Here is a 24,105-nt window from a genome sequence, read left to right as displayed (position 1 = left end):
CATGCATGATTCATGCTACAAATTTGAATTTAAATCCCACACCGCGGTTTGCCTGCTCAGACCGAAGAGAGAGGTTTGTCAGCACTTTGTGGAGCGGTGTAAATCATGCAAAGGTCTTTTCTGAGGAACTGTAACTCTGAGGGGTCTGCAGTCTGAGGGCCCTGATGGATCACCTACACGCTCAGTATTTGTCACAGCTTGCCTCAGTTTTACTTCACCTCTTGAATCATCTGCTGAATTTGTAATCTAATTTTTGACGCGGCGATCAAAGCCCATACCCATCTCAACTGGATATAACTCTTTAGGTTGTGGAGCCAAGTTACCTTATAGTAACTTTATTAAAGTGTCATAGAGTGACTGATGCTGTGATGATTAGGATACATCAATCCACGCTGGTCTCTCCTGATCAAATCTTGGCTCGGGGCAGCTTCAAACACTGACTGTGATACAAAAACTTCACTTTTATATTAAAAATCTCATAACAATTTAATAATAATAATTATCAAAGCCATCAGTCTGTTTTGGCTTGCAGTACACTGAGATACGGTGTACTGCAAGCCACATTTTTGCTATAATCTGTATTTAAAGGATTAGCATTAATGTTAATAAGAACGTGGCAAATTGTACTACAGTTATTCAATCATAAAACTGTAACAAAGAAAATTTGATTAATCTCTCTCGATTAATTTATCATTTCATTCCATCACATGTGAAGAACTCTTTGCTGATAGCATTGTAAATGTTAACATTTGAATCCACAACCTTCCGCGAGTGCACTCACCACTGTGCAAGTGGCGACATCAAGAGTTTCCATGTCATATAAAATGAAAGATTTTACAGGTTCCTAACCGTTTGTCTGTAGTCCACAAAACTAGGACAGGAATCCCAATAAGAATGGGCTTCAGTGTAGTCTGAATCAAACGACAGCCGAACAAAGGCTCCGGAAAAACAAACGATTGGAGGAATCTACCAACCTTGCCTCTTGTAGATGGGAGGTTTCCTGTACATGTTGGTTTCCTCAGTAGCTGAAAACAGACAAATAGAGATTTAGTGGCAGCAAGCAGACGCCACTTTCAGAGAATACTTGGGGGGAAACAAATGATCTGGATCTCCACATTCATCCCATCCCACCAAATTAGATGTCTACAATGACCATCTTATCAACCATAAAGTGAGCGGCACAGGTAAATAAGCCAGCATAAAGGAGGAGGTGTTGTGCTGTCAGACGACCTGACTGACATGCAGAGAGGCTGATTAATACAGATTCACGGGCTTAAAACAGGAAAGAGAAGCAGATGGCCAAAGAATAAAGACGAGGGCGGAGGACACTTGAAGGGAGGAGAGAGGGAGCAGCAAAGGAAAACATAAATGGGGGTAACTTAGAGAGCGTTTAGTCGCCCTCATTTGGTGAAGATTTCAGAGTCATTCAGCTTCGAGTGCTGAAAAAGCAGCACAACACACCACATCAGATTAAAAATAGTTTGAGAAACAATCTGCAACAAAATAAAAAAAAAATATATCTTTCTTTTTAGCGAATAGAGTGAGCTACCATTCCTAACAAGTCGGAGGTTTGACTCCCAATGGGCCAGCCGGTCTAAATTTGTATGCACTTCTGATACTGTGATGCACTTTGGATAAAAGCATCCACCAAATACATTTTGCTCAGTCTTGAAAAGGATAGAGCGGGAGAGCTGCTGTCGGGGCTGGCAAGGAGAACAGGCTCCAAAAAAAAAAAAAAAAAAAAAAAGATGGCGTGAGGATACAAGCAGAGAGAAATGGACCGAGGGCAGGCGGAGGGAAGTGGTGGAGGGAAATCAAATGCACAGCTTGCAGTGACGAAAGGAGGTCTTTTAAAGTGAAGGCAACAGAGACAGAGTGAAACATTCAGGACGCCGAGAGAAGAGGCATTAAACTGATGAAATGAAGCGCTGATGGACTGTTTAAATAAAACCAACTGATGGATGAAAGTGCGCAAATGTCAAACAAGAGCTTGCGGATCAGTGTAATAGATCAGTCAGAGTTTTCACTGGCTGAGGCTAAAGAGAGAAGAACTACTCTTTTATGGTGGTTAATATATCAATAAATTAGGTACGAAGAGAAAAAAACGAGAAGATATTGCAATACGGAGTCCAGGGTAGTTAATGCTTCCACTGTGTGAGGAACTTTTAAAAATCATTGTGGTTTTTTACTGGCACATTTCTGGAATCATTTGCAGAATATAATTGACGAGCTAAACTAGAAAAAAAAATCCTACAGGGCAAAAAAAAAAAAAAAAAAAGTATATATGTACATATTCATAATATACATTCTTTTAATCTTTAGAGGTTTTGAATGATTAAAAGACACGAGTAGAAGTTGTAGCTAGTAAGTATTCCATTAACATGTATTAGAACTGAATCTAATAGTTTTGTCTTTAAAAAAAAAAAAGCACAAAAACAATAGATTATGGAGACTTAAGTGATACAGCACAGGAAAGGTTCTGCTTTTAATGGCCTAGTCATGTCTGAAGTGAGAGTTTCTTGGGCTTGGGGGGGCGCAGGGAGGGGGGTGATGTGCTTGATGATGTGCCACACCGCTGGCTTCATAATACATGTGAAGATGTTAAAGTCTGTGTGAAGCAACTTTCTTATTCTACATACATCATTTCATTGTTTTTTTTTGTTGTTGTTGTTGTTGTTTTTCTTTCAAATGTGAAACATGCAGCTTTCTCTTTCCCTTTTACGAAAGACCATCAGCTAAACCCGGCATGGCAGTAATCTCTTTATACCAGGAAGTTGTAAAAATGTAAACATTTGTTGATCTGCTGTTGCTGCCGATAAGAGCCGGCTCTCAATCTCCAGCCTCAATCCTAACATAATAACATCTCGCTCCGTTGTCAGCAGAGCTTCCAGTTGCTGTGCATGTTAGAATTGCAGTTGTTCGCCTTGGTGAGCTGGTTCGTCTACATTTCTGCATTTTTTCCCCTTTTTCTTAAAATTCTCTTTACTGCTGCTACTTTTCCCCCAATTATCTCTCTATCCACATTTTCTGCTCTGAGCTCATCTGAGATCACAGTAAAATAGTTATAAGCTCTGATGTGTAGAAACTCCCGCCCAATCTGCAAATCTCTGCTCGGTAAATTGACGAGGCTTTGATGAAATTCTTTTTGATGATTCAAATTTGTTTTTGTTGATTGATAAGACACATTTCTTTTCTCATTGCTTTCCACAGACCTTCATGGTTGATGGCTGGACGGGGACTATCAAAATCTACACTGGTGATCTACAAAGAAGCAGAAATGTTTTAATTGTGGGTCAGTTTTGGACTACGGTCGGGCACGACTGGGTTAGTAAACCGGTCAGGGGTCTTGGCTGCGGCCTACCTGGCACATGGAAATGCTTGGGGACTTGAATGAAGGTGGTGGTGGGTGTAGCGCACCGCTCTGGCTGACTGTAATAGGGTGAACTCCTGCCACTCTCACTGCCTGCAGTCCAGCCCAGCCAATCACAGTGAGAAAAACCGAAGCGTGAATGGCCCACGCCATCAAACAGAAAGACAGACAATCCGAAGAACGACAGACCAAGTAAAAACCCAACGTGCGTGTGTGTGTGTGTGTGTGTGTGTGTGTGTGTGTGTGTGTGTGTGGGAATTTATGTTTCAGTGAGGGGAGTTCTGCTGGGAACTGTGGAGCTCCAAACAGGATGCAACACCTTGTTGAAACCACTCAGGAACAGTCTTTCCAGTTAGAGGCATCATGTTTTATCTGTGTATCCGAATATACTGTACGTGTGTGTATGTGTGTGTGTGTGTGTGTGTGTAGCTTGAGTGGGCGCATTACCAGGGAGATAATAGTGCAGTGGGGAGCCACCGTGGCGACTGTGTGCAGGGGAGTCAGTGAAGGCAGAGCTGGAGGAACGCCTCGTTCTCAACTCCATGCCATCCAACAAATCCTGAAAGAAGAAGTGAGAGAGAGAGAGAGAGAGAGAAAGGTAGTTTGAGGCCGATATGCTTAAGTGCAGGCTTTAAATTACTCCACAAGGTCCATCCAAAACACATTTTAATCATGTTAACAGCGGTTTAATATCCAACAATGCAGCTGTGCGGTCCTCCAAGCAGCCCTGCTGCACTGTGGTGCAGAGACACAGTATGTATTCACTTCTTCTGGTCACTCATGAACATTTAATCAACAGTAACTTGGCAGTTCCTTCACCTAGAAAAGAGGCACACTTGCCTTGCTCGTTAAACTCATATCAGACTAGACACAGTTCAGATAATAACTGAATATTGTGCAAACAACAAGCTTGACATCCTCAGAAGCTGAGCGGGGCAACGTTCAGCCCAACCGGTGTCTCTTGATGCTGGACGCTATCTAAAGTGTAAAATCAACAAATTATGAAGAGCAAGTCTTTAAAATGTAATCGTTAGATTTCCCAGGCTCACTTTATTGGTTATCCATTTATAGGAACATCCATTTCAAGAGATTTACACTTTGCTGCAGATTAGAAACGAGACTTTTTTTTTCCTGACTTGATGCAGATTTCAATAAATCAGCCCGGCGTGATAGAACTCATGTGACACCATCAATTTAGAGTTTGGACAAACTCACCGAATCCATCAAACTTGCCGATCTAATTCACTCAACTTTACAGTTCCTGCCAGAAAAATGTCAAGTTTCAACATCGAATGTCCTTCACTTGTTCTGTGACGAGACATCGCCAGTAAACTTTTCATACTTCAGTAGTTGACTTTGTTTTGCATCTCTAAAACACAATTCCTCATAAACAATGAGCTAAATGAAGGAGGTACTTACCTGGGAGTACGGTGACAAGGAGCCCAACGACTAGAAAAGAAGGAGATTTAAAGGTATTTCAAAGCAGAGTTTTTTTCATTTTGTATGTGCGAGTGTGTGTGTGCGTGTGCGTGTGTGTGTGTGTGTGTGTGTGTGTGTACCTGTCCACAGTTGTATCTCTCCAGCATGTCATCGGAGAGGTGTGTGTGTGCGTGGTCGGCCTGATAAGGGATGATGTCGGGCCGCTGAATTTCGTATATGGCTTTAACCCTGGGCAGAGCCGCCAGCTGCTTATAGTCCAGGACGTCAGTGTCAGCCTTCGACTGGAGGAGACAGACAGGTGGGCAGAGACGGAGGCCGTCAGACATTAAACTGAGACATCGATACAACTCATATTCTAATTGTCATTTCAAGTCCAAGACACAGGATCAACGGTGAAATACTGAGGCGGCAAGCTGAACAACAAAGTAGTACTAATCAACCACGAGCAGAAAAAAGTACCCATGATTGGAGTTTGATCTTGTTGCCCACCATTAGGACTATGTATATATGTTTCATTATTAACTTTTTCCTAATCAAAATGTGCATCACTAACTTTTCAAAACAGCATTACACATCTGTCACACAGACTAGACTTATATTCGATGTGACACAAAAAACATAGATTGGAAAACAGTAAACAGATCAATTTTAAGTACTCAGACTATATTTGCCCTCTACTCTATGAGAAAAGCTAATAACTTCAAACTGCGGTGTTATGCAGTACTTGTGTTAATACAGTTCTTATTATAACATGTTAATAACCTGAGGTAATGGACACTCAGTCCAACAGTGGTACAGAGGGACAGAGAGACAAATCACAGACATCACAGTTTGAACTTTTGGTCGTTGTGTTTAACTCTGGTGTCGGCGTAACCGTGGCGACGGTTACTCACACAGATGAGCCGGTGAGGAGAGCCGAGGAGCGGCGAGGAGCCGGGAGGAGATATGGACGCCGTCTCAGAGGTACGTCTGAGCTGGTGGGACAAACGCACAGTAATGTCAAATACAGCCACAGAAAAACTAAATGACATGGATATAAATTTGATTCGGCAGTTGCTGTAAGTGACATTTATATACTTCATTACCTGTCAGTACAAGGAGGGCAGGGTGAAAATCTGCATACACACTGCTGAGCAGCAGCTACTTATTCACAAAGCGAATAAACTGCAAACACTCACATTACTTCAATTAAGAATGGCAGGATTTTTGAGTGCTGGTACTTTGTGAGTAACCATATTTGGATTAATATAGATTTTTCTAGCTAATGTTCTTTCCGTCTACATTTGTTTACAAACTAACTGCCTCAGTGTAATTTTTATATACTCAATTAATTATCTGCATTATTTTGTATAGGCAAAGATAGTTATACCAGTACATTGCAGTGTGTACACAAAAACATGTTAATTCAAATTTGTCTTTATCAGATTCTTAACATGAGGTTGACCTTTTTTTTCGAGATTGATTGAAAAACATTTTATTTTTACTAAAAGAGTTGAGTTTGAGCAGATTTGACGGAGTTACTGTGTGATAGAGGAAAACAGACTCTCGCTTCAAAGTCACAGATGAGACGTTTCATACACTGTGAGAAAAATACAGAGCGCAGAGAAGAGAAACGGTACGAAGGGCAGGAGGGGGCAGAACAGGTATTTTTGAGTATCGCTCACCCTCAGTTTCCTCTCCAGTCGAGCTGCTTCTTTACACATGGGGTGCCAAACCTCTGAACCTACACACACACACACGCACACACACACACACACACACACAATTTTATCTCAGTTTGCTTTGTTTACTGTGTGTGGGCAGAAGCCATACAGTTTTATGGGTGCTCATGAAGCGTAGATCAGCCTTTCTCAAGTGAATAAACATCCATCAACAACACAAAACACACACAGCAGAGGCAGTTCGTCTGGGTGGTGAACAGAAGATGTAGCTCTCCTGGTTCCTCCACACAGATCAACAAAGCGAGGGACAAAAAGGGGGATTTTTAGCCGTGTTGCCAGCGTGGCTCCAAGGATGATAAAGTCAGCTCGTCCACTACGGTGTCTCAACTCACATATCTAAACAGCCAGAACGTGAACTGCCATGCAATTTAGAGATATTCATGATTTAATACATAAACCAACCACTCAGGCCAATCAGCCACATGTTAGCATATAGCATGCAGGTCCTAAAATGTGGACCCCTATACATATATGGATGGATGGATCTCGCCCTGCACAGTACATAAGCAATATAGAAGATGGATGTATGGATATTTCATTGAATATGTTTCTTCAGTTTACAGAGAAACATTATCTTGATATACAGTATACGGTAACTGAATTGTGTCGATGTACAGAGAAGGCACTCTAAATACTACTGAAGAGGCCCGTGTATTTTTTTTGGGGGGGGGGGGGAATCCAAATATGGTCATTCCAGACACAATTGTGTCTCACTGTAATAAAGAAATTTATTTTAAAAAAAATTTTGAGAAAAATTAAATACCACGAAATGCCTCGACCTGAAAGATTACAACATATACAATGAAAGAAAGAAATACAGGAAAAGGTAGAAGGAAGTAAAAAATGGTGGATTGTGAAACCAGAGAGCACAGAGGGAACAAAAGAGGGCTATTAGATCTTATTCATAACGATAAACCTCTAATGTCAGGATGTTTTACGTATGAGGATCTGATAGTGATAATGACGGGAATACATCCACCTCCTACACACCCACGTGCACTAATACACACACGTGTACACACACACGCTGACGCCGTATCATTTTCTCCGGCCTTGGGGCAACGCAGGGCAGCAGAATGGACTCAGTTAGCTGATCATGACTGTAATATACAACCACTATCAACACCATAAATCTGACCAGTGCACACACACACACACACGCACACGCACACACACACACACGGACCTAGACCCAACAACTAGACACACAAAATCAATACTCTAGACAGAACCCATGCGTGGTGATTCAGTGCGCCCCCGTCCCACCCACGCTCCTCAACTCTGCCATCAAACAGATGCACGGCCTCCTGAAGTTGTGCAGAGAAAACAAATTCAGTCCCAAAAGGCAGCGCAATGAATCAGTTCTGAAGAAATTAGCCTCAACAACAAAAAAAACTGAACATCGTTGTATTTTTCTTTAATGTTATTTGGAACTGAAGCCTTTACTGCCTTTCCCAACAAAAAAACTAAAAAAGTTTTAAATTCTAAATACTTTATAGGTACATATGGCACTAATCTTACACCATACATTAGGCCCTAAACCAAACCTCATAAAAATGAAATCTTAAATATCTTTACCCATGTACATGTAAACCGGTGTGAAGCCCGATATAGATCGGACCCTCCTTTGTAGTTTGGCTCCAGTTTAGGGAAAATACACACGCATGCACGCGCACTACTTCTTATTCTAGACAGGTATCATGTGATTGATTGCTGGCGTGTGTGAATGTGTTGTGTTCGTGTGTGTGTGTGTATACGTTGGCGTGCGCGTGCGTCCTAATTGAGTGCGTCTCATGAGGGTGATTGCTCAGCCCTCCTACATGTCTGAAGTCATCAAAAGGAGCGAATGTAACCTTGGGGCAACTCACTGGAGCTCAACGCACGCACGCACGCACGCACACACGCGCGCACACACACACACACACTCAAATGCAGTCACGCAAAAGCACAAACATACATTCAAGCAGATACACAGTAATTGACGTATGCATTTACAGGCACAGATGAAAACGCGCGCACACACTCACTCACACATACATCCAGTCTTTCAAGTGCTATATGCAAATGCTTAGTTTTACTGGCCTCTCTGAGCGGGAGAGCAGCAGAATGTCAATGAGGTGAAACAGGAGGCATCAACCTGTGTGGCGGTTCCAACACGGTGCGTGTCAACCTCATGTTACCGTAGAGCAGCTCCACTTCCAATCGACACTTAATTCTCTTCAGTCAACTTATCTCAAATATACACAACATTCATTCACTTTCAAAAGTGCCCTGCTCTACTTTATATGTAGTGGTATTTATTATTTATTCCATTTATTTAATATCATTTATAGTTTATAATATAATACTCATTGTATCTCCCACAGTGGGTAATGGTCCGTTATTTACGTATTTTCAAATAAAATATCTCTTTCTCTCAAAATTAGTATTTTATGCAAGTTCAGCTATTTCTATAATAGAATGAACATATTTAAACACAACATACAGAGCAGGACGACATATTTCTTAAAACCCCAAAACACGACTTAACATTCAAGAATGTAAAAACAGTCAGAGATAGTCAAGAAATCATATTCATACAGTATTCAAAGTGTTTGATAATGTCTTGCCACAAATTGGGGTTTTTTAACAGTAAAACAAACTAATAAATAAATAACTGGAGTGTTGCACATTTAAATAATTAATTATGCATGAATGTCATTGTGGCTGCTTTGGCTTGAATTAGTATCAGACTGATACGACATGACCAAAGTCAATGCGGATGCACAATGTGTGACTATTAAATCACTCATAAACAGGTGTTAAGTTTTATTGTTTAATGCGGTTTTACAGCTTCTACAACTTGTACTGCAAGCCAAAACAGACTGATTGCAGTAGAGACACCACAACACAATAAAAAAACCTAAAGATGACATCAGTCATTGTTTTTGTCTGCTGAGAATTCAACGTTACATTGACTAACATTAAACTAAAATATAACATATTGGAACAAAATGAACATAAATATACAAATTTCACGTGGCCCAAGCGACCTGGAGTGGCCTCGAAATATAATATCTGACATCCACGGCTAAGCTTATTGAGTTGAACTATTGGAATCTGATTTGGGAAACTGAAGCTCCCGGCTGATTGAATTTGAACCTCGTCTTTATTAGAAATAATTCTGTCAACGACAGAGCAGAATAAAAAGCCACCAGAGAGGCCGTGAAGGGCCGAGAGGTAATTGACTCCCAGCCTTTGAGTGTGGCAGGTGGGGGGAAGGTGTGTGTCTTTACCGCTGAGTCTAGTAACGAGTGGGAGATCAATAACCTATATAACAGTGCTTTGTTAAAAGCAGCCTTTTAACCAGAGCGCTCTCTGTCTTGCCCAACAACACACACACACAGGCAAACACAACCTTACAAATGCCTTCCGTCCACCGTTCTTCAAACACCTAATTTGAGGTCTTAACCCTGTCGCAACCCTTCGACGGGTTTCAGAAGAAGCTGTAAAATGTCCCCCCGCCGCCATTCCTCAGCTGTCCCCTCCTCCCCTAAGGTCTACAACTCAAATTGGTGTGCACAAACAGACGTACAAGTACACACAAACACAGCCGTATGACATCCAGGGACATCGCATTGACTTGTGCAGCACAACTGCTGCTTGCCTGCATCCAAACCTAACCGTGTACCGCCTCTATCCTGCAGTTTGAGGATTCATATTTGAAGTCTTGCAGAAGAGCAGATAGCTACTGGGTATGGGAGTGCAAACAGATCCGTGTCCCCACAACAATATCAAGACGAGCTCATACACACACCTTTTCCACAGATGCAGCATCACACACGAGCCATCTGGACCCTTGCAGGAACTAATTCAATAAATGCTACCAGTCTATTTTTATGTCTGTACGCACACAGAAGCACCTCAGCAGTTCTGCAAACACACATCAAGACCAAAATATATTTCCTGGAAACATTTTATTCACAATTCAATAACATATATTGCTTTGTTTGTATTAACACTAAGTGTTTAGTGCTCTATAAAGCAAACCTCTCCTACTTTTCCTCACCTGTAAGGTACATTTCCTCTCCTTCCAGGAACATCATGTGACAGCGGGCACACCGGGCACAGCTGGGGTGGTAGTGCTTCCCTCCAGCCTGCAGGAAAGGAAAGGAAAGGAAAGGAAAGGAAAGGAAAGGAAAGGAAAGGAAAAAAGATAAAGAAAGGAGAATGGGAATTGGAAGGAAGGAAGTAAAAGGAAAGCCAAGAAATAACGTGAGACTCGCTCAGTTCACGCAAAGGAGAAAATGGGAACAAAGGGGTGATAAGAAAGAGAAAAACAATGCAGAGTGAATAATGGGGAGCGACACGATAAGAAATAGAAAAAAGGGAATGAACGGGGAGGAGGAGATGGCACAGTGTCGCTTTGTCGGGTTTCCAGAGCCGCTCCGTCACCAGTCCACACTTCAGTCATCTAAAGAGGGACAGCTGCAGCTTTTCTCCACACTTTTTTTTTTTTTTGACGCCCAAGAAAAAAATCTTGCACATCACAATTGTGCTCCCCATCTGTCTGAAGCTTCTAAACATATTCATACGAACACAAGAGTCACACACACACACACACACACACACACACACACACACACACACACACACACACACACACACACACACACACACACACACACACACACACACACACACACACACACACACACACACACACACACACACACACACACACACACACACACACACACACACACACACACACACACACACACACACACACACTCACCTCCAGTACTCTGCCGCTGATGTACCTGCTACAGCTCTCGCACCTGATGCCAAACTGAGTGTGGTAGTCGGCCTCGCAGTAAGGTATCCCATCTCTGCCAAGGACACAAACAAAACAATGTCATCTCATCTCTCAGCTTTGTGCTCGTGTATGAATATTCATCCCGTAACACCCTGCTTTTAATGTCTGGGTGTCTTCAATTGAGACACAAAAAACAGCTGCGTACGACTTAACAACAGCAAGTAGTTTGTCGTCATCGGCAGGTTTATTTGTTGACAGTGTGAACAGAGTTGCAGTCGCTTTTGAGCACTGCGAGTCAAAAGCCACGTACTTGCTGATGTACTCTCCGGTGAGCGCCCGGCCACATGTTCGGCATTTAAAACAACTGACGTGCCACTGTCTCTCCAGAGCCAGCAGAGACTGACCCTGTTTGATCTCCTCTCCACAGCCGGCACAGTCTGGAGGGGAGGAGGAGAGAGAAGGAGGGAAGTGCACAGGGGCAGTCAGGAACATTTTCAGCGTTTATATATTTATCATCCTCCCTTTGTGTCCTTTGGCTCTCTGCTCTGCCAACCTCTTATCACTTCTCTCTGCTCTTCTCTTCTTGTCCCCGTCCCTCGCTCCTGTGGTGACAGTCGCACTGTTTCTGCCAGATGGAGCCACGAGGAACCAGGCGTCAGTAGCACCTGAAGCAGTGAGCCACCTTCTGGGGTGAGTGTGTGTCTGGAGTGTGTGGCGCTGCGGGGAATCCGCCTGCTTCTGCAGCCTTCAGCAGGTGGACAGTAAGATTTTTAATCTGTACGAGCACTGAAGTTCATTTAACAAGGCTCATAAATCTGTGAGTAATTCTAAATAGCGTCATTTGAGTAGATAAAATCTTAAATAACAATACATTAAAAAGGGTATAATAGAGTAGATCCACTGTGGGGTATTGATTACTCTTGAAACTGGTTCTGTGTGGAGTTTACATGGTCTCATTGTGCGCACGAGAGTTTTCTCTGTATAGATTTCCATGGACAACCTAAAAGACATGAGTTGGGGGGGGGGGGGGGGGGTGGTTTTCGCACCCGTGACTCTAAATTATGATATTTGTGAATGTGTGTGTGAGTCCTATGACAGACTCGTATGTTTCTCTTAAAGGTACGAGCCTGTCTGTTCGCTCAATGTGTGCAAGAACAGGCCCGAGGTCCACCTGACTCCGGCTTGGATAAAGTAGGTATCGATGATGAATGGGAACTGTCGGAGCAGCAGTAGCTCGCTTTAGGGTCCAGGCTTATCGCCATTGAGTTTGCATGTTCTTTCTGCGTCTGTATGGATGGCTTCATCTCACAATCCAGAGTGGCCTGGTGACTAGAACTTGCCTGTAGGCGTCTGTGAGCACCGGTCTCACCGCTAAGATCGATTTGGGAATAGAAGATGCGTAATACAAGCGTTTCCAACTCCAACACTTTAATACATTGCATTACTAGAGTGAGCATTATTCTGTTTTCTTAATGTGAATTATTGTACGTAGTACAATGAAGTATTGCATGCGGAGCTGAAGCCTTATATGTTTTATTTATCTGTGCCTAAAAGCTCTGAAAAAGTAATAAAGAACGACAACGATCGCCCTCCGGTACATGCTCTCACTGCAAGGCACTCACTGCAAATGTGTGTTAACCTGCTGATGACAATAGTTTGGTGCAAATGTACTATGTACTTTGGATTCAGTCGTGATTGATGAAACCCATGTTGAGCTTTTGTTAAAAACAAATTTGCATTTAGATTAGATTTCACACCATCACTTGGTATGATTGGATAAGACCAAGAACAATAAAAAAGGAGGGACGTCAGAAAGTTAAGAAAAAACAAAGAGTAGTTTACATGGCTCTACTTGGTAGTTTTTGTGGGATTTATTGACTTGAATTAATACATCCAGATGGAAACCAGACTTTAAAAGCTCCTTATTACACTTGCCCTTGACATGAGATGAAGTAAGGTAAAAAGAAACCTTAGCGGGTTTAGTTTGGTTGATAAAGGCCTTTACAAGAAGCTGAGGCAGGTACGTGTCTCCTGATTGCAAATTGAAGGTTCAAACAATCGAAAAGCTTTGACGAGAAGAGAGACGAGGCTTTCACACAGTGAAGCAGATGAAAAAGAAACTTACACAGATATGAAACGCAGGGACAGGGAGAGAGAAATTAAAAGTGGGTGTTGGACAAGCGAACGACGAGTAAAGATGGCAGAAGCAGGTGAAACATGCTACATACAACACAAATCAACAAGACGTGAATAAAGAGAAATGACAGAAAGTAATCCAGCCGGTAGTTTTCATTCATGCATCGTTTTTTTGGGGAGAACAAACATCACAGTCGGTTGTGGATTATCACACCAAAAAGCCTGGCGTGGCATGCGTGTGTGTGCATACTGTATATTGGCGTGTGTTTGTTTCTTACAGCTCGGTCCGTGGACCTTGACGGGCTTGTCGCTGTTCAGAGAGTGTGAGCACTGCTGACACACACACTTTTTCCCACAGAAGGTCACCCTGTCTCCAATTGGGAACGGACTCCTGAGAAACACATGATGCAAAGGAAAAAAATAAAATAAAATGTCAGTTATGCCATACAGATAGAGCAGAAACTCTCGCTTTACTCAAATCAACAGAAATAACAGGAATTTCTCCTTCAGTCAAACCTTCAAGTGAGACCGTTTTTATCTGTCTGGAAAGGTTAACGCGCTGCGATCTTAGCTGAAGAAATCCTTTCAACGCATACCTGAGGGATTCATTGAGAACAGCGTTTGTATTTTTTCTATTTTTTAACGGCACATGAATTCAATAAACTGGACTCACCAACAAAAAAAAATACCATCAAGTGATCAAATTTCCCTTTATTAATATTAAATTATGGATATAAAATAACAGGGGTGTGTTCCAGATGGTGTAAAACACTGGGTTGTATTGCTAACTTTCAGAGAAGACTCCAAAGATTATAAGTTTTGTCTTAAAAATTATATACCATTATATTCCCTATCTTTGCTTTTGTCTGCTGTATAGTTTGTGTGGCAGAGCGCTAGTGTCCGAAATGTCACGAGTGTGACGAAAGGACACTACATAGACGTTGGTATTCGGCATGTTGTTGGTGTTGGAGCATGTCAAAATAAATTTTAGATTACTTATTACTGTAACAGATGTATTTTGTACATGTGCTATCAAAAGATGAATTCATCTTTTTACAGTATTTTGCACAAACATAAATATTTTGTTCCCCCCCCCCCCCCCCCCCCCATTCTTTCACTTCCAAGTTCCAGTGAAAAATGTAACCAATTCAGAAAACCTGAGACTCTTCCGGCCACATCATGTTTAATGAGATGAATTTAATTAGTAACCCAGGAGGTTTGGTTTGACTGCAGCAGTCAAAGCTGTTTTTTGTTTTGTTTTCGTTTTAGGCAATGATTTGTACTGGAAAGCAGGAACGTCAACAGGAAGTTACTGGCCTGCTGCACACATACATCACATTTCAAATTGTAATTGGCCACCTGTGGTGTGTGAAAAGACTTGTAAAGTCAATGGAAGGGAGAATGTGGTGCTCTGCGAGAGTCTCATTTGTTGGTTTTTATAGTGACAAGTTACAGATGAAGCAGTGCCAGGAGGCTGGCGCACAGAGCCGTGAACAAAGAGACCAGAGATCTATTTATTTAACTATTAACATTATCCAAACACATTTGGTTCATTGCATTGGGATATTTTCACTCGTCTCTTACTTGCAGATGCTGCAGACGAAACAGTGCGGGTGGTACGTCCTTCCCAGCGCGGACACAACCTCTCCAGTGATGTACTGGTCGCAGCTGTCACACTGGGTCCCGTAGAGCCGCTGGTAGTCCTCTGTGCAGATGTACTCGCCGGAGTGGTGGAAGAAACCCGAGTGCACCAAGTCACACCCGCACACTGACGAGACAGAGGAACAACCTAACTTTAACACTTGACTTCTCTAAAACAAGGGAAACTCCGCACAATTGGCTTCGAGGTGAACTTTCTATATATTTCACTTATTCATTTTTATTTAGTCTTTGATCACAATATAGTGAATAACTACTGTATTTAAGGAGACCGCATTCTGTTCTCTATTAATGGCCTTTAACACAATTCACACTGTCATGACTAGTAAAATACATCATCCATCAAATATCTTCTGTAATGCTTCTATTCAGGTTCACGGGTCAATGGAGACGATCATAAATGACTCGAGGTGACAGGTCAAACAGGGAGAGAAAGACATTCACACATATGAGCAATTCAGTCAACTGAGACCAAGTTGTGTTTCTGGACTTTGGGAGAGAAAACATAGTACCCAAAGAAAACACACACACACAAGCAAATCATACAAAAAAATACACACAGAAAGGCCTCCAAGGCAAACCGTCCTGTTATGAGGCAAGACTGCGACCCACTACTCCGCTGTGACGCCAACAATATAGTATAAAGGCTCGTTAAATGAGGAGTGCGATAGCCAATTTCAGACCTGTAATATATGATCTGTATGATATTCCACAAGCTGCTGCTGTAATTAAAAACCTTTAATCATCAGCCTGCAATGACTGAAACACCAATGTTAATCCACTTGAAGGTTTCACCCTCTGGTTTGAGAGCAACTGCAGTAACATGAACCAATGCACTCACGGTATAGAGACAAAAAGCGACCACAAATAACAGAGATCATTAAATTTCTTTGTGAATATGCATTTCATAGATGAATTAGCATTAATCTGATAGTGTGCAGTAAGGTTTAGGTTGAGGCAAGTCGTAGTAATGGTTGAAGTTGGAGCAATTAAAGGCAAAGTCCCCCAAAGTGACACGATTGGGTGGGTGTATTCAGGATTTGCAGAGTGCAACCTGTTATCCTTTCTGACCTCCAAGGGGTTAATACTCTAATCTGGTTTTGTGGATTAGACTTATAATCTTAATTTATACAGCATGTTTGGGTCACCAGGCCATATGCTGAATTCATGTGGTTGAGGTTTTAATCATTTAGGACATTTAGACTCTCTTTCATTGTGCGATGCCGTCGGGGACTCATCTGATGAGCTTAAACAAACCAAAACAAACAGGCAGATTCATACAAAACCGTTTTCAGCTACAAGAAGAACAAGAGTGGACAAACAGATGATCCGACCCCCGCCAAGCCCTGATCTCCACAGTCAGTGTGAGATTACTTGAAGCAGCGAGACCTAAAATCCACCAACTGCAAGGTGGAGAGTTCAGCCTTCGCACGCCTGCCAATGACCTAAAAAACTAAACAAAGATGGAATCGAGTGATTCGCTGCATTTCAAACTTCTCACAAGAAATGTGGTTCATTCATCTTCTCGAGAAGATACGGCACACCTTAATTTCACTGAACGTGTTTCTACAACTAATGCGATACAAAGAACTCCAGTAATTGACTGGTTATCTCAGTTTCCCAGGTGAAACCACAGGAAGTAAAGACGGGCTCATTGTTAGGGGTCCCAAAAGCTTCGACGATGGCAATCCTCCACAACCAGGATGAACGTGAACATTGTGAACACGTGAAGTGTGACAATGGGAAGAGAGGAGCATCAGACTAATACGACTATTTTGTTTACTGAGCTCTGATTTCCTGGACTGAACTTCATGATCACAATGCAATCAATCCCTCGTGTCTCGAACAGGTTTTCTAAACCGCAGCTTCATACAGGAGGAGCCAGGAGCAGCCGATTTACTGCTGATTGCTGCAGAGGCGACCCCCCCCCCCCCCCACCCCACCCCCCCACCCCTTCTCTCTCTCTCTGGCACTGATCACTCACCTGCCTTTGTATCCTTGAGGCCCAAATGTGCTCGATGCTAAACGTGCAGACGAATATGGACGGAGCCTGCATTACATGCGTAATGTGGTACATTTTTAGAGTGCTTGAGGAGCAAATGAAGTACCACTGATGACCTGTGGGAGCAGTGTTGTGCAGTATAGCACATGTTGCATAGCAGTTTACAGTTCACAGTTGAATACTGTTCAAATTTAACATAAAATGTGGAATAAACTGTGATTTTTAGTGCTTGTGTCTGCTTTATTAATTCGCCTTTCTGTGTTTTCAGGCCCGTTGCTGTGCGAGAATAGAAACACACGAGTGCACGCGGTCACACACGCTGCGTCTTCTACACGCGCTGACAGCATGATGTATGGATTTTATTTAGCAAATGCAAAGTCCTTCAGCCAGATGATAACTCCTGGTCCAGCTGTGCAGAAGGTGAGGGGGGAATCGGATCAGCAGGTTTTCGTTCGGCACTTTAAAAGGCGCTCCACCATGATGTGCTCCAGTTGGCAGAGAGCCGGGCCCCTCAGCTCCCATCAGCTGTGTCTTATAGTATTTACAGCACGTGGCAATTACAGCACTATACCGAGCAGAATCTTTTTATGCTCGCACCAATCACTGGTTTTCTTCAGCACACACACACACAACCTGTCACTGCGGCACAGTCTGAAAGCGTCCGGCCCAGTCGACGGAGAAATCCACTGCAGTACACCGAGTGGCACCATAACACAACCCCGGACGTACTGTAGGTTAGACGTCTGAAAGGCAGCCAACGGATCAGGATATCTGACAGTGAATTGAATGTCTGGTATCTAATTAAGCTAATGGCTGTAAACCCAGCAGAGTGAATGGATCCGATCTGATCCCAACCGGTGTGTTAAGTGGCTCAGAACAAAGACAGAGAGAGCGCGTGAGAGAAAAAGACTTTCAAGTAAATCTGGAGAGGACATGAAGACAAAGTAAACTGTGCTCATCGAGAAGGAATTTTTTTGTCTTTTTTGACGGGATCCTGGGACCAAACCCAAAGACCATTCATTCACATCACAATAACTTTGAGTTCTCCTCTAAGTTTTCGCCTTATAATGTTGTGTTCGTCACCTCATTGCCCGCGGTTAAAGTATATCCAATGAGTTCTGACTATAAAAAGGCAAACAATGCAAAAATGATCACTTCTAATTTACACATTTATCATAAACTAACATTTCATACAGAGTTCATTGCAAATTTTTACAACAATGTTACTTTAAATTATAAATATTTCTGTTGCATCTACTTATTTATCATTAATTTGCAGGCATTTTCACGCTATCATTAAAAATCACACCCTCATTATCAAACCTATTTCAATAAATTATTTGTTTGATTAAAATGTTAAAATTTGATTAAAAGTTGATTGACAAAAAAAAAACACATTTCAACAACAAAAAAAAGACTTTTACCACTTATATAAGAGTGTAAAAGAACACTAAAAATCTCTGTTTGTGTGTGTATTCCTCATTGGCTGAGCTTTGGCATCAGGAGGTTTTCAGCTGTTTGACAGAGGCCGGAAAACAAGCGATCGCTCCAAGCGAGATGAACTGCCCTTTTGGCAGCAAGACAAATCCTCCTGAAGGCAGAGGTTCATGTTCAGAGAAGAGATGTCAAGAGTCTGCTGTGTTTTGTTTTTTTGTTGCTCGTTTCAGGACAGCCTGTTTATACAGACTCACATTCCAGTTATTTTCATCGCTGTCCAGATTTGCAAGTCTGCAAAGCGTTAATCGTGCTCTGCCAGATCACTCAGGACAACGCCAGAAAGATTCTTGCTTCTTCTTTCTTTCCTTGTGTCTTTTAAATTATCCAACATCAACCCCTAAAATAGTTAGGACACTATAAAATGTAAAGAAAAATAAGACGCAATGATGTGCAATTTGCAACAAAGCACAAATACATTCACGCAAACAGTTGCTGAAAGTGGCACTTTTGAATCTCAAGTTCGCTCATCCTGGTGAAGATCTTGGCGATAAACGTCTCATTCTTGTCTGACGGAGGATTGTAGCTCCGACAGTCCTGGTGCTGTGAGACACAATCTTCTGATTCTCCAAATGTTTTCTGCTGGTGAGAGGTCTCCTGCTGTTTACTATGTGATAAACTGATGACCGGTAATATAAACTCACGTCTATCTTTTGTCCGTGATTGAAAATGTGCCGGTTGTTTTTTTTTTTTTTGCTTTTTTAATAAGTGTTACTTACATTTCCTGCCATTTTTTTTGTTCCTGTGAACCTTTCAGGAATGTACTGCTGCGATCAAACACAAAACAGACCTGGTGGTGTTTTTGTTTCCCTTTCAACATCGAACATCACTGAACAAGACGTGACGGCAGAGGGTCGTCACCGACAGCGGTGTGAGTAGAAGACTGAAAACTGTTGTTTAACAAATGTGATATTTCTCACAAGAAAATCTTTCTCCCATCCACTGTCTAGAGCACTTCGTCCAACTAAGACCCTGGCCAGGTCGCACCGACATTCACACAGAAAGACATTTTTAAGTCAAATGCATGTTTGGGAATATTTTCTCACTAGTTCCCACCTGAATAGTCATGTTCTTCATGCAGGAAATAAACATCTCTCCAACATGATAATAGAGTGGGGTTTTTTTCTTTGTTTCTCTCTGTCAGCGCGACCTTTATCAGCCTGCTAAAGACGAACGCTGGACATAGTAAAGGAGCTCCAGCTTCAATGACGCACAGTCACAAATAAATTACGCTCAGGTGCAGCACGACAACGGATGGACACGCGTCAAAACGTACACTGCGAATGAAACATTCATTAACACGTCCCAGGAGTCAACCTTCATTGCTTTTTCATTATTCAGTGGACTTCTACGGACACGTGCACCACATCTACGATGCATGCACTCTTCTTTTCGGTCTCTGTGTTCAGCGGACAGACTCAAACAGAGCTGAGGAGTGAGGCTCGTCTCGTCGTTTCCCACCCTGCCGACAGGATCCACACATTCATCTCTGTCTAAATGAAAAGCTATTAAAATGTGTCGGGGGGGGGGGGGGGGGGGGGGGGCTGCCCAGACTTGCCCTCCCTGGAGGTCTCTGGTATATTTGGATTCCAGGTCACTTTCCAAAAACTGTTCATTAAAGATCAAAGTATAATTACACTTCCTTTAATGTCTCAAGAAGGACTTCTGAATTGGCATTTATTATACTTAAGTACTTTATAGTGATTTTCGGACACTTTTCCAATCTGTTATGAGTCTGATTCCAGTCAGGGAAGTCTCTGATCGTTTCGGTTCAGACTGAAATATCTCAGCAAGCGTCAGTGCTGCATAGGTTTAATCGGCCAAAGACAAAGCATATCATTTATCTATTCCTCCATCTTCTATATCGGCTTCATCCATGTTAGAGTGGGTTGATGTTTGAAGACATCCAATGACATTTGTAGTCCATTTTAATATTTTATTTAAAAGATAAGTTGAAACATATAATGGCATTGTGGTCAGTTAACATCTTCATTTTAACAAACTGTATGTAAATAACACTGAGTTGCGTTTTTAAGACAGACACAAAAGGCACAGACATATAAAAGTACGTCTTGGAATGTTTTTTTTAACAACATCCAAATGTTGACATTCTCATTTTCCAAATATTTCAACAAGTGCTTTAAAGAGGGTTAATCCGACTAATCAAACCTGTCAGACATGGATTTAGTGACTAACTATGATGGTTTGAAGCACCAGAGCCGATTAGGTTGATATCCGTTCTAATAGCAGTTGTTAAAGATTGAAAAAACTCCAAATTACTGTTTCAGTTTATTTTGAGGCAAAAGTTATAAAGGGCCAGCTTATTGATTAAAAGTATTGACATGCAATTAGTTCCTTCTCATTAAATCAGCTGCCATAATAGAAGTGCTCATTCACAATCAGTCCCGCTGGTATTTGGGATGAAACACTTCTATACGTTTATTTACTGAGCAGTTCATTGCACAAAAAATTCAGCATGGTTGTCTGTTCTGAAATTGATTATTAACCGTTATGCTCTGAAGCAATTATTTATCTTGTCCTTGCACGACTGTCAAGTGTAGAATAATTGAATCTCTTAAAGGAAATGGGAGCAATTCTTTTTCCTTGCTGGTTTTCTCTTCTCTTGAGCTGGGCTTTAACCATCTGATTTTTTTTTTTTTTCACTTTTTTTTTTATCACTCATAATGAGAGCATTTGATCAAATCTCGCTCCATAAGGAAAATTGATTAATTTAAAAAAAAAAGAATCTGCAAAAGGCCCGTCCATATCACGTACTTTGTAGTAGAGGAGGCTGTGCCCGAGCATAAATAACGCCATTAAACAAAAAAATTTCATCTGACACATTTACAGTGTAATTATAATAGAGAAGAAAATGTCACAACATCCATCTCCCGGAATATAAATGAGCATGTGGCTGCCTGCCGCCATCCATTACTCTCCCTCTATCACATGACATTTCATTCTTTCATGGACAGTCCGGACAAATCTCCCTGCTGCGACGTGAACTTGCTGACTGAAGCTCAATGTTCAAATAGGTCAAAGACTTGTCAGATGCTTCCTCGCCCGACCTGTCAGGCGCATCTCCAGGACCATGCCACCGCTCCCTGACCTTCCTCAACCTCACCTGTTGTCCACAAACTGGAGATTTTCCTCATTTAGCCGCCACGCTGAATCCACACAAACCTGCTCCTCCGGGAGCTAAATTAAACCTGGCAGATGCTGTAGACTCCTGTGTGCAGAGGTTCTAAGACTATTATGCATAGAAATGTTGATCATTAAAGTATGTTTTGCTTTCTTGGATGTTTCTATGAAAGTTCAAACAAGTTTTAAAGCATATTTTCTATAAATCCATTTCTGCCATTTAGGATTATAGTTAAATAATCTACTACTTGTAATTCTTTCTTATCCCGAGAGGAGAAAGCAGCAGAGTCAGACTACCTCCAACCATCTGGACGGTCATTCAGACCCTCAGTCTCTTACCGCAGCATCATTGACCCCACAAATCCCAGGACCAGTCTGCACAGGAACAAGCAGGGATTTAATCCAGGTATCACACCGGCAAGGTTTCTTTCTACGTCTTCTTCTTTCTTTTTTATAAACAAATGGATGAAAATGTCTGCATGAAATGCATACAAGGTCTTTCCTTTTCAATAATCAGGGACTATTATGCAAGGAAAAGCAAATGGGGGAAAATGTCAATGTAATCTGTTAATTTATAGAAATTTGTTGACGTTAATCCACAAAATAAAGAGTCAAAAAAAAAGTTTGGAGTATAAATTGAGCTCGTCAGTTTAGGAATAAAAGGCCAAAAAATATATCCTGTCCAAATACTGCCATTAAAAGTTTTTTTAATGCGGAAATAAACTTCTTTTAAAAGGTTGTATATAAATATTAATCAAAATATATTAACTGTTGCGGATCCGTTTCACAACTTCTCAAACTGTGCCTGTTTTTTGCTGCTCGTGTGTCAATCTTCAACAGCTGCAAAGCCCGTAAAAGATCTAGGAGTTGGATTAATAATAAAGAAATGGCAGGATGTGATGCAGGAAACCTAAAGGTCGAGGGCAGGATGATATATTTACTAAACAAACTGTATATATAAATGTATAAAATGGGCCATGTTTTTTGGGGGTTTTTTTGCAGGTGATGCTTATCCAGTAAATGTTTCAGAGACACTTTCCCCTTTTCTTTTCTGCGTGGAGCTTTTTTATCCTTTCAGACACGGTTCTGAATGGAAACACTCCGGAGACACGGGGTGAGGACATCATCCAGATGGAGTGTTTCTCATCGTCTTGAGCTGCCAGAGACTCTATACAACAGCCTCCACCATGACTCAGTGATACTATAAGTAATAGATTCCAAAATGGGCTGCCCTGCACTTTTTTAAAGACCTATTGTATCGATAGGAGATGAAGGTGTTGAGGTTTGGGTGGGTGCGAAGGGTTTTGTGCTTCAGTAAACAGTGACGATACAATATGTGAAGTCAGCTTTTTCTACATTTCTCGTTCATTTCTGCGTCACACTTTGATTTGGAGCCGGTGCATTTTTCTTTACATCATTTTGATAATATTAGATTTCGACTAATTGAAAACCTAAATGTTGAATGGCATCCAAAAAGTGGGCTTCTGAGTCAGTTTGTGTGACTGCCTGTGTTTGCCCTGTAGATTTTAAAATTGCTTTGTTTTCAGGAACTTGAGCAGCAGATTTTAAAAACGCACAGACTGGAGGATAACACTCCCTTTCTAGCTCCCATATTTCCACAAAAATACAATTTTGGTTCTCTTCTTGTTGACCTGAAGAAACCTTTTACGTTAAACAGAAGAGGGCCCAGGATGGAGCCTTGAGGAACACTCAATGTGATATTTTTTTTAAATCCAGACTTGAAATTACCTGTTAATTTGAAGTTCTTATGCACTAGATAGGATTTCAACCAATTAAGGTCTACATCAGCCAGCAGATATGAACTTTGTTACTGTGAAACAACAGTGCTTACCAACATCATGCCGACCTCACTCATTATATTAACATTTCATCTCTGGCAGAATCTGTTTAAGCAGTACAGATGTGGAGGCTTATGTCTATCCTTTTTGAGGCTAACACAAAAACAGCTTATTATGTTCTTAGTATTAAATTAATTAATGAAATTTTCATCACTTTGTTCCAGAGATTCATTTCAGTGACGAAATGAACGAGACCAAAAATAAAGGGGAGAAAATGAACTTTTTGAAAAAGCAAAGGAACTAAAAATGGTTTAGGGGAGCGAAATAAATACAAACTGATAAATAAAAGAATGCTCCCTTTTTCCCCAAACTCTATTTCCTCTCAGTCTCTGCTCCATTAGTTTTATTCCTCCTTCCCCCGCCTCCTACTTATGCTTTGTGCTCGTCGGGGGGTCGGTTCAACCGCAGTTCGTCAGAGGCACTGAGGTATTTAAATACTTCTACATCTGTTATCAGAGATTTGCAGCCCATGAGATTGAAGTGTT

General features: G+C 41.6%; 1 protein-coding gene across 2 annotated transcripts in view; it reads right to left on the bottom strand.

The window, feature by feature from the left end:
- Positions 1–24,105, bottom strand: part of LOC308121409 (actin-binding LIM protein 3-like) — a gene marked incomplete at its 3' end in the record, with an annotated part of 46,061 nt that overhangs the window by 13,527 nt on the left and 8,429 nt on the right. For both annotated transcript variants that reach the window (XR_013936098.1, XM_080482629.1), the window contains exons 3-13: positions 15,050–15,233; positions 13,744–13,856; positions 11,640–11,766; positions 11,309–11,402; positions 10,580–10,667; positions 6,475–6,533; positions 5,704–5,784; positions 4,930–5,091; positions 4,790–4,819; positions 3,818–3,929; positions 975–1,025 (exon numbers count right to left, since the gene is read on the bottom strand). Coding sequence is in view for 1 of the 2 variants with exons in the window: in XM_080482629.1 (XP_080338755.1) it covers positions 975–1,025; positions 3,818–3,929; positions 4,790–4,819; positions 4,930–5,091; positions 5,704–5,784; positions 6,475–6,533; positions 10,580–10,667; positions 11,309–11,402; positions 11,640–11,766; positions 13,744–13,856; positions 15,050–15,233 (1,101 nt within the window). The remainder of the gene's footprint in view (positions 1–974; positions 1,026–3,817; positions 3,930–4,789; positions 4,820–4,929; positions 5,092–5,703; positions 5,785–6,474; positions 6,534–10,579; positions 10,668–11,308; positions 11,403–11,639; positions 11,767–13,743; positions 13,857–15,049; positions 15,234–24,105) is intronic.

This window comes from Lipophrys pholis (assembly GCF_963383615.2).
Source record: "Lipophrys pholis genome assembly, chromosome: 16".
In the NCBI taxonomy this organism is placed as follows: Eukaryota; Metazoa; Chordata; class Actinopteri; order Blenniiformes; family Blenniidae; genus Lipophrys; species Lipophrys pholis.
This window is presented reverse-complemented; position numbering and strand designations above follow the sequence as displayed.